The sequence below is a fragment of the Panthera uncia genome, assembly GCF_023721935.1.
Source record: "Panthera uncia isolate 11264 chromosome A1 unlocalized genomic scaffold, Puncia_PCG_1.0 HiC_scaffold_17, whole genome shotgun sequence".
NCBI lineage: Eukaryota > Metazoa > Chordata > Mammalia > Carnivora > Felidae > Panthera > Panthera uncia.
The window spans coordinates 30,459,937-30,471,977 of record NW_026057577.1 but is presented as its reverse complement, the minus strand read 5'-3'; the positions used below and the strand labels follow the sequence as shown (position 1 = coordinate 30,471,977).

At 40.8% G+C, this 12,041-nt stretch overlaps 1 protein-coding gene across 1 annotated transcript in view; it reads left to right on the top strand.

The window, feature by feature from the left end:
* Window positions 1–12,041, top strand: part of KLHL3 (kelch like family member 3) — a 97,713-nt gene that overhangs the window by 68,939 nt on the left and 16,733 nt on the right. The window contains exon 8 of the mRNA XM_049649234.1: window positions 11,704–11,821. Within this exon, the coding sequence (XP_049505191.1) occupies window positions 11,704–11,821 (118 nt within the window). The remainder of the gene's footprint in view (window positions 1–11,703; window positions 11,822–12,041) is intronic.

Below are 12,041 nucleotides of genomic sequence, written 5' to 3'. Positions count from 1 at the left end.
ATAGAGTTCTGTGGGGAGCTAGAATCAAGACTTCTTGTGAATCTGTTGAAGGAATTTTAAAAAAGACATTGCTGCTCTTAGCTTCATTGTTCCCCTAACTTTAATCCTTGAATAATTTAAGGTTACATTGTCCAACCTGCTTCTCAAACTCTACTCTGTCACCATTGTTTGGACACTTAAATTAGTGAGGGGAACCCCACTGTAGGTTTGAGGAGTGGGGTATGCTGAGGGAAACTATCACTTTGAGGATTATCAGAGGTAATTATCTCATTAAATCATCACAATATTAGGGCTGCACTATTGATATCTCTCCTTTACTGAGTTTACTCAGAGAGGTTAAGTAACTTGCCCAGTTACACAGCTAGTAAGTGCAGAGCTGGGGTTTGAACCAAGGTCTGTTCCACTCCAAAGTCTATGCTTGTTCTTTTATACTAGATTGCCTCCCAGAGACAGGTTTTCAGCTTTTGGTGACAAATGAAATTTTGTCTTGTCTTTTCTTTTCTTTCTTTATTATGTTTTTAGAATACCAAATCTCCTTTAATTAAAGTCTTATACCATCCCACTCATCTTATTAAGAGATGCATTTCCAATACATTTACTACTTTTTATTTTCAAATTAAGACTTTATATTTTTAGAGCTATTTTAGGTTCACAACAAAATTGAGGGTAAGGTACAGCAATTTTCCATATACCTTCTGCCCCTACACATGCATAGTTTCCCCCATCATCAACATCCCAGATTGTTTTCTTTTAAATTCAGTTAAATTTCAGTTTTAAATTCAGAGGTATTACAAATTATACACAATAAAATTCACTAGGGAGACAATTTGATGAATTTTGAGAAATGCATGTAGTCATTCACTAACATCCTAATCAAAATATGGAATATTTTAAGCACTCCACAAAGTTTCTTCGTGCTGCTCTCTAGTCAAGTCCCTTCTTGTACCCCCCCAGGCCTTGGCAACTAATGATGTGATTTCTGTCCCTCTAGCTTTGTCTTCTCTAGAATGTTATATAAATGACATCATGACATATGTAGCCTTTTGAGCTTTCCTTCTTTATCTTAGCATAATGCTTTTAAGATTTATCCACACTGTCGCATGTATAAAGAATTTGTTCCTTTTTATTGCTGAGTAATATTCTATCACATGGACATCCTATAATTTGTTTATCCATTCACCATTTGATGGACATTTGGATGTCTACTTTTGGCTTTTACAAATAAAGCTATTTGAACATTCACTTACAGATCCTTGTTTGGACTTACATTTTAATTTCTCTTGGGTAAATACCTAGGAATAGGATTGCTGGTAAGTATATGTTTAAATTGATAAGAAATTGCTTATATTTAAATTTACAAGAAACTGTTTCTCAAGACATTCAAGACAACTGTTTTTCAAGCTGTACCATTATGCATTCCCATCTGCAAGGTACGAGAGTTCCAGTTACTCCACAGTACTTAATGCTACTTATTATCTGTTTTAAACCATTTTAGCCACTGTAGTAGGTATGTGTGGTTTTAATTTGAATTTCTCTAAGGACTACTGATGTTGAGCATCTTTTCATGTGTTTATTTGCCGTCTATATATCTTCACTGGTGAAGTCTATTCACATTTTTTCCCCTTTAAAAGAATTGGGTTATTTTATTCTTACTGAGTTGTAAGAATCCTGTATATATTGTGGATATGTCTTTTATCAAATCTATATTTTGCAAGTATTTTCTCCCAAACTATGCTTTGTCTTTTTTATTTTCTTAGCAGTATCTTTGGGAGAGTAGAAGTTTTAAATTTTGTGAAATTTTTTTCTGTTAAGATTCATGTATTTTGTTTTATCTAAAAAAAAAATCTTTGCATAATCTATAATCACAAAGATTTTCTCCTATGATTTTTTTCCTAGAAATTTTAATGTTTTAGGTTTTACATTTGGGTCTATGATCTATTTTGAGATTGCTTTTTAATATGGTGTGTGAGATAAGGGTCATAAAGGTTCATTTATTTGTACATGAATATCCACAGCATTTATTGGAAATATTCTCTTTTATCCATTGAGTAGGTTTGACATCTCTGTTGTAAATAATTGGCTATTTGTGTGTTGGTGTATATCTGGACCCTATTCTGTTCCTGTTATCTGTTTATCTGTTTTTACACCAATACCATGTTGCCTTGACCACTAATTTAGTAGTAAGTCTTGGAATCAGGTAGTGTGAGTCCTCCAGTTTTGTTTTTCAAAGTTGTGTTGTCTATTCTAGGTCCTTTGCATGTTCATTTATCATTTAGAATCAGCTTGACTATTTCTACAAAAAAGACTTTGATAAAGATTGTGCTAAATTTTTAGAATCAATTAGGGGGAATTCACATATTAACAATAAAGTAGTTCTCCCTTATCCCTGGGGAATACATTCCAAGTCCCTCCATGCATGGCTGAATCTGCAGATCAGATTTTACTGAACCCTATATATGCTATTTTCTTCCTATAGATACACACTTACAATAAAGTTTAATTTACAAATAGGCACAGTAAGAGATTAACAGCAATAACTAGTGGTAAAATAGAAAAATGGTAACAATATCCTGTAATAAAAGTTATATAAATGTGGTTTCTTTGTCTCTCAAAATATCTTAATGTACTGACTCACCCTTCCTCTTGTGATGATGAGGGATGATAAAATGCCTACAAGATGAGATGAAGGGAGGGGAGTGATGTAGGCTACTATTGACCTTCTGACTATACATCTGAAGGAGGATCGTCTGCTTCTGGACCAAGGTTGATCATAGGTAACTGAAACTGCAGAAAGCAAAACTGTAGTTGGTGGGAGAAGACTACTGTACTAAATCTTCTGACCCATGAACACAGTATATATCTCCACTTACTTTGTCTTCTTAAACGTTAAAAATTTTTTTTTATTTATTTTTGAGAGACAGAGAGAGACAGAGCATGAGCATGGGAGGGGCAGAGAGAGGGGGAGACACAGAATCTGAAGCAGGCTCCAGGCTCTGAGCTGTTAGCATAGAGCCCGACATGGGGCTGGAACCCACAAAATGCAAGATCATGACCCAAGCTGAAGTTGGACGCCCAACCTCCTGAGCCACCCAAGTGCCCCTACTTTTGTCTTCTTTAATTTCTCTTAGCAACATTTTGTAGTTCTCAATGTATGACTCTTACAGATCTTTTGTCAGATTTATTCCTAGATATTTCATAGTTTTTGATGCTCTTATAAATGTTTTTTTAAGTCTAATTTCTAACAGTTTATTGCTACTATATAGAAATACAATTGATGAGAAAGGTTATTTAATGGAGGAGAGGTCCTTCATTGGCTTCTGAAAAACAGGGGCAGTAACTCCAGAAGATAACCATGTTCCCTGGGTTCACACTTTAGGGAGGTATTCAGGGTTCTCTTTAAGAGTGTTACTACTTCATGAAACTATAGGTACCATGATAGCATGTGTTATTTATCTCTGTTCTTGGCACATAGCCTGGAGTCTAACAAAGGGTGGACAATAGTAAAACGTTTCATGAATGAAAGATACATATGTGTGTGTGTGTGTGTGTGTGTGTGTGTGTGTGTGTATACATATATATAAAAGATTGTATTTTTAATTTTTTGAAGTTTATTTATTTTGAGAGAGAACAGAAAAGTAAGTGCATGTGAGTGGGGAAGGGGCAAAGAGAGACAGAGAGGGAGAATCCCAAGTAGGCTCCACACTCAGTGTAGAGCCCAGTGTGGGGCCCAATCCCATGACCGTGAAATCACGACCTAAGCCAGTATCAAGAGTCAGATGCATGGGATGTCTGGATGGTTCAGTTGGTTAAGTGTCTGACCTTGGCTGAGGTCATGATCTCTCAGTCCATGAGTTCGAGCCACGCATCAGGCTGTCTGCTGACAGCTTAGGATTCTGTGTCTCTCTCTCTTTCTGTTCCTCCTCTGCTCACATGGTCTTTCTCTCTCTCTCAAAAATAAATAAACATTAAAAAAAAAAAGTCAGATGCTTAACTGATTGAGCCACCCCAGTGTCCCAGGTTTTATTTTAGAGTAATCCCTACACGACCTTGGGGCTCAAACTTACAACCCTGAGATCAAGAGTTGCACACTCTACTGATTAAGCCAGACAGGCACCCTGAAGGAGGTATATTTTTTAAAGAAATAACCTCATGGAGATTTAGTATTGACCATTTCTATCAACCCTAGTTGTTTTCCAATACTGTCCACATCCATACATGTGTTTTTGCATGAATGCAGTGAGGATTTATCCCCTGCTTCATATTCTCCTTTGATCACTAATGAGATTGACTCTAGGACATGTGGTTCAGCCCACAGGTCCAGTATTGAATGAATCTGGTTGTTGTTCTGGGGGTTTAGATAGGTTTTGAAGTATTGAGATAAAAAATAGCACCAGTAATAAACTAATAAACCATCATGCATGCATTAACTCATTAATTTATTAATTCACTCATTCAACACACTTGCATTGAGAAGTCACTAACTGCCAGGCACAGGGCTTGGTGCTAGAGCCACAAAGCCTCAGATGAATTGGTCCCTTCCTCATAGTGCTCCATATTCAGGGGAAGGGAGACAGATGTAAAAAGACAATTACAATGGACCATGTAAGTGCCACACTGGAGGTATGGGTAGGACAGTCTGGGAGCATGGAGAGGGGTGAGGGATTAGGGAAAACTTTCTTCAGGAGCTGACCCCTGAGCTGACCCCAAGTCAAATGGATATCGTCTGTGAGAGGGAACATCCAGAAATTGGTTTAAATAACTGCAGGAGAGGACTGGCCCCCAGCCTCCGATGTGTTTTGTCCTTCCCTGGGTCATTGTCCTTATCACCAAAGGCATTCATGATGACACAAGAATGATTGTATAAATACACTTTCCTTATGTTTCAGGCAAAGCACTTTATGTACAGTATATTATCCTCATAACAACCCTGGAAGTTCTAATGTTGGAGAAGACTCCATGTTGGAGATTCAGTGAGATTGAATGACCCCAGGGTTTCACAGCCAAGTGGCAGCATGAAGGTTTGGATCTGGGTCTGGCCGACTCAAAACCTGTACTTTTTGACCAGTGTACAATACTAACTCCACAGTGATGATAATAGGAGATAATGATAACTTCCCTAATGTGAGCACTCAGAATGTGCCAATCACTGGGCTAAGTGATGTACATTTATTGTCTCCTAGGATTTACATCTTAATTATCCCCATTTTACACATGAGAAATTAGATTTTGGGTTATGTCACCTACTCATTATGTACTAAGTTATCCATTTCTGTGTTACAAATTACCTAATCTTGGTGGCTTAACACAATAAAGGTTTATTATCTTAATGTTTCCGTGAGCAGGAGTTCCAGAGTGTCTCTGCTGGGTCATCCTGTTCCAGGGCCTCTTGTAAATTTGTAGTTGAGCTCTCAGTTAGGGCTGCAGCCATCTCCAGGCTTATTTGGCAGGGGGAAGGTTGCAGTGTGGGGGGATCTGATTCTAAGTTCACTGTCATGGTGAGTTTCTTTCATCAGGCAAGAAGCTTCTACAAGTTTCTACAAGCTTCCTTACCCTCTCAGACTCTCCCTGAGTTGCCCAAGTGTCCTCATGATATGGCAACTAGTTTCCCCCAGGGTGAGTGATTCTACAGCAAGACAATGAGAGAACATGCTCAAGACAGAAACTCTAGTCTTTTTATAACCTGTTCTCCAAATGATATCCCATCACTTTGGCTGTATTTTATCTGCTGGGTGCAGGTCAGTAAGTCCAGCCCACACTCAAGGGAAGGGGAATCAAATACCATCTCTTGAATGAAGGACTATTAAATAATGTGTTACACACCTTTAAATCCCAGCTAGCAAATAGTAGACCTGAGATTCAAACACAGGATGATTGGTACTAGACCCTGTGCTTTTAACTGTTCTATTATATGGCTTCCATATTTCATAAAAGCATTTTTGCTGGGTACTGTGTGGAAAGAAACTCGAGATAGAAATATGTAAGTGGCCAAATAAGTGGAGGAAGAAAAATAAGGAGATAATTGGACTACAGGAACAGCTGCAGGAATTGCAAGGGCAGGCTGGTCTGGGCTTTCATGAATTCAGTCCAGATAGGCTTCCTGACAGAGCAGTCTTTGAGAAACAAGGTGGTAGAGAGAGATTTGCCCTGTTTTCATCAGTTCTCAACAGCAAACCTGTTTGCCAGTCAAGCTCCCTCCCTGAAAGAAATAGGGCTCTGCCTTGAGATAGCTGTAGAGGCAAATGAGGGTGTTTTTTTCCTGGGCCACATATGCACAAATCATACTGACACATTCAAGCTGGAACAGCTAATAGCATCATCTGGGCTCCCACACATGCACCGCCCAGTCCTTCCCCAAGGCTGGGTTGCCATGGACAACCAGAGGCTGTCTCCCAGTTGCTCAAAACACTCCTACGTTACCCTGTTCCACAGATGGCAGCAGAGAAATGAGGTCCCAGCAAGATGCAAATGAGCCTTTGGAGATGTACTGAGCCTGGCACTTTGCACTGTCATTTCAGTTCAAGTGACATCTCTATTCAGCAATTTTAAAATGACACCGAAAAGCCATTTGGGCCAGAAGTAGGCAGCTTCCTCCCTAGTTGGGCTGTCCAGTAGATGGTGTTGGAGACAAGGCTATTGGCAGGGTGGGTAGGATGACTTCTCACCTGGGCCAGGCTCCTGGATCGGCACTGCTCCTTTTCCATCTTGATCCTTCAGATGGACCCAGGCCACACCTAGAAAACACCCTGGGGCCCTCAAAAAGTCCCACCATCACCCTGGAATTAGTGGTGTTCACTCTTCTCTTTACAGATCATGTAAGTGTCCTTTTCTACCATTTATTGGGAGTCTGTTTTTTAACAACTGTTTTAAACAATAGTAATGATGCTGGTGTTGATCAAATACTAGAAGCTAACATTTAGTATATACGATTTACCAAGCTGTGTGCTAAGTGCTTTATGACATTTAAGGCTCCTGGCCTCCACGAGAGAAACATCCTATTATGTTGATGTTACAGGTAATGGCAGTGAGGTTTGGCAAGGTTAAATGTTTTGCCCACGGTCACACAGCTATTTAGTGACTGGGCTGCTATTTGAGCCCAGATGTGCCTGACTCCAAAGTCCATATTCTCACTCCTGTCTTCCCTGGGTCTTGCTGTCACATTCCTGGTTCTCCAACTCCCATTGTCTCTGCGCTTTGGCTGTCGGTCCTTGCCTAGAGCATCTGTTGCTCAGGAACCTGCGGGGACAAGTCTTCTGCCTCGACCTCAACATGCTCCTCGGAAGAATTGGTGTTAGCCCTGCGGCCCCACGCACCAGGGTAAGAGAGAGTCTCGCTTCCTGCCCTGGCCCGAGGGACCGACTGGCTGGGCCTACCTTCTGCCCAGCTCACCGGTCATGGAAGAGAGTTTGGACACACACTCCACTCTTGCCTGATGACAACAGTGTACAGAGCCCACGTTGTTCCTATCACCCTACTGGAGAGTCTGATGACTTAGAGGTTAGGATCCTGACTCACAAGTGAGCCAGAAGTCTCTGCTCTGTTCACCTGCTGTACCTCTCCCTGGCTAGTCTTGGGTACCTCCTGGTTCTCACACAGAGTGGTTGTCATACTCTGTGAGGAGTGACTAACATGTCTTCGCTGCTCTAGTCATGCTGCTAGAGTCAGAATCCTCCGTGGGAGGAGATAGTCTTATATATTTATTTAAAAACCATCTCGCTAGGCTGGGAGTGAACTTTCTTTCCTAAGGAATCATCAGGTAGTCTTTCCATGGTTTCACTAAGCTCCCTAAAATAAATGGCCATTTGGACTTTCCACAATGACAGTGTTTTCCTTGGGAGTTATCCAACAGCCATGCCGTACATGGTTGAGTCTGGCTTACCTGTATTCTGTCAACCAGAACTCTCCATCCACCAGAACTTCTGTAGCCTTCAACACGGTGGCAGATGAGACTTGGGGTTAGGACCCTGCAGTGCCCTGCAAGACTCCCGAGTACACTGCTGTCCTTCAACATGATTACATTTTATTTGGTCTAGCATAATTGTTAGCCTGGAACCAGTTCTTTATTGTGATTCCCATATGATCCCTGGTAGATCTTCCTCAGGGTTACCTTAAAAGATACATGTTAAAAATAGCAATTGTTAAATAAGCCGATTTGCTTCAGTAATTTCTATTATAGGCATTACAAATCTTTTGGACTTAGAGGTGTTGGAGAAAGAAAGAAATATGCCCGTTGAGCATTGTGGGGCTGAGTTTTTCTGGAAATGTAAAATAAGGGCTTGTAGGAGAGAATCGTTTAAATGTCTTCATGCCCTGACATCTTGTGATCTTCCTAAGTAGCTAGAGGTTTATAATTTTAGAGATGTAATGCATGTAGACTTGGGGAATACTCATTTTTGTCTAATTGGTTGCTAGGATCAGGTATCTATGGAAACGACCATCCATTAGTATTCAAGATAGGAAATTTATTTCTTTTACTCAGCATGATCACACAACGAGTATAGTGTTCCTTGTATGGTGGCCTCTTGCAAAGCCTGCCATAGAAATTGGCTTTCTTAGGCCTGTGAAAGAAGCCGAAAGTGCATCTCCTCCTGCCTTGAGCCATCTCTGCATTTTCAGAAACCAGTGGTCCTGCTCCACACAAGCTCATAATTACTCTTCCCAAATTATTGTATGAGGTTTAATGTTCACAGTCGTCCCTCAACAATGGCTTTATGAGCTCAAAGGGAAGTTCGTTTTGAAAACCTTGTCCTGTATTCCTTTTGTTTTTCTACTCAGGTTTTACCTTAGCATTGGAATTTTTGCGTTTGTATAGTAATGCTTCTGTGTAACTACGCCAATTCTCAAGAGACAAGTGCTTGTTTTTTCTCCAATATGAATGTACCTCCCTTCTCCTGGTGTAAGATTGTTTCTGGGGCATGGTGAGGTTCCTCAAAAGCTTCGGCTTTCTTTTTTTTTTTTTTTAAACAGAGAAAGCCTGATAACTTGTACAAAGAATAAACTCTCTTTCTTCTGGTGGTTGAGTGAAAAGATGGAAAAAGCTCTCTTTTTCTCTCTTTATTTATTTTTTTCTTCTCAAATCGTAATCTGGTGGCCAACATGTATTAACCCCAGCAAGTGACATTCTGGATTGTGTATTTTCTTTGATTTAACCGTGTATTTTTTTAAAATTTGGTTTCTTACGTATGCTCCTTGCCATTCATTCATTTCTTATCCCAAATAAATATCTGAGTCCTACTTTTACCTGACACCAGAAGGCCCCGAGGTTATCTTGGTGACTGAGGCAGATAGATTTTTTTCCCCGCCAAGGCTCACTATCCAGGCAGGGAGACGAGGTCACTAGGAGGTTAGAACACAGTGTGGGCCAGTTTTAATGAGAGAACACAGGGCATGTGTGATCTCAGAGAAGGGACATTAACTCATATTTGAGATCAGAGAGGTCCTTTTGAAGGAGGTGACATGTAAACTGAGACCTGAAAAATAAGCATGTGTTAGAGCAGAGGGATCAGGAATGGGGGAGAATGTTTCAAGGAGAGGGAATGGAAGGTGTTGAGTGCCTGAGGTCACTGTAAAAAGGAAATTAAAACCTGGTTTTATTCTCACCCAGTCCCCAGAACCAGATTTCATGGAAAATTGTTGCAGTATTGTGCCTTCATTTTAGCTTTACCAACTCAAAACTGGAAGGATGGTACAAGTCCTAGGCATGTTTAAGAATGCACGGCGAGTCACTGGGCCCTGGAGGAGTAAGGTGGACATTGTCTGAAGCTTGCCAAAAGGCTGTGTTCCTTAACTCCTCCTTAAACTCGTCATGGATGCCTATCTAAGCAAAGAATTACAGATGGGAAGTAATGTCAAATTCAGGTTTTCTCTGAAGAGGGCTGCTCTTGATACAGAGCAGTGGACCCTTTGAGCTGTGTCATGGAGAGTCAAATGCAGAATGTTTATTTCCAGAAGCAGTAGCAGCAACTCTAATTTTGCACTGGGTGTCTTGGGTTCCTTTGGAATGTTCCAGAAGTCAGAACTGAGTTCTGAGTTTTTGAACATTGGTTACCCACATTTGACCACAGACAGCTGTGACCACCCACATGGGCAGTGGGTGGCCTGGATGTGGAATCTTGGGACATAAATGATTGATGAGCAATAGTAGTCAGCGCTGGTTCTGCCTCCTCATATGATAGATGCTTTGGAACAGAAGCACCAGCATCAACCAGGAACTTGTTATGCACAGTCTCTGTCCTACTCCAGACCTGCTGAATCAGCAATTCTGGCAGGGTTGAGGAGGGGGGCCTAGCATTTTGTGTTTTAACAACCCTCAAGGTGATTGAAGTTTGAGAACCACTGGAGTACATAATACAAGCTACAGGTAATGAGAATGTCCTGTGATTCCTACTGATTGGCTGCCTGTGACTCCCATACCTTCCTCGTCATGTAAGAAGGCCTCTTAGAATAGCCGTGAGAGTGATGTTGTTATGGAGACAACCATGAATTTGTACCAGTTTATTAAAACATATATACGATTGTTAACTTTGCTACTTTATTTTTTAGTTATTACTAACATGTGACCAAAGTCACAATAGGGATACCACAATTAAATGCTCCAGTTCTAATACTATAGCTGGAGCAGTGGCTTTTTTTTTTTTTTTTTTTTTTTTTTTTTTTTTTTTTTTTTTTTTTTCTTTCCTGACTATACCCCACACTAACAAATCTGTTTAAATTGTGATCCGGGAGACACATACACATGTGTATAAGCATACCAACTGTTTCATGAAATAACACCCTTCCTCTATTTTCTGTGCTGCTCTATTAAAAGTATGTTGGTTGCAATCCATAAAATTCATCTCCTGACTCACCAATGAAATGTGACCTGCAGACGTAGTGAGCTGTCTTTGCGTGGACCTTGTGTCTGGAGCAGGAGAGGGGTGGGACTGCCTTCACCTCTCCATCAGGTAGACTTGGTTTTCGGTCTCTGTTCTTCCGCTTGCAGCTGTGTGACCTTGGGCAATTTGTTTATGTTCTCTGAGCTTTAATTTCCTTATTTGTCAATACAGAAAACATCTACTTCACAGAGTTAACATGATGAGTAAATGACCAGGCATTTCACACAGTGACCAGCAGTGGTAGCTACTACCTTACTTGTGGAGATGGTATTGTTAGCACGATTTTTCAGAACATCATCAGTTAAATACATTTCTCTGGGAACTACCTCAAAGCAGTCTTTCACAGTTTTGTCGCAGACTACAATGAATAAGTGCCCCCCTGTAGTCTGTGTATTCAGAAATATTTTTGAAGTAATTTTACCTTAAACATGCATCCAAGTTCTGCCCTCTATTCCAAAAATATATTCAAGTTTATATATGTATTTTGGAATATTTTGTTTTGATAAAAGAATTGAGTCCCCTGGCTCAAATCCTTGAGGGCATTGAGATTGTAGATGTCCTGAGTGGCTACATGTACCACCAACGTAGCCCTGAGCACAAGTCTTTGGGAAGGGTAGACCTTACAATTGTGTTTGTTAGGACTGACTGTGCAAGAAAAGTCTATCTGTTGGTGATTCTGGGTAGCATCTTCATGTATGTAACTCTGTCATCAACGGGCATGGCAGATCATTCGTGAACCCTGGGCAGTTGGCATGTGGAAGTGCCAGGGATTGATCATTCATGAATCCACATGTTGTGGAGACCCAGCCAATGTCTGTTTGTCTTTCTGGAGGTCATGATTGTGGTTGGTGGCCAGGCACCCAAGGCAATCCGCAGTGTGGAATGCTACGATTTTGAAGAGGACCGGTGGGACCAGATAGCTGAGCTTCCCTCCAGGAGATGCAGAGCAGGTAAGCAGCCTGCCTTTCCCCAGTCTGTCTCTGCTTACTGCTGGCAATCCTGAATTGCTCCTTGTTTCCACAAACGTGTGCATTACAAACTCTCTTCCTTTCCATTCCCCACTTGCCCAATATCTGGCTACCCCTTCTGGGGTAGTTGCTATGTGCTTAGGGACTTGAAGCTAGTACCAGTATTTGCTTGAATCAAACACCCTTGGAAAAGCATATATGA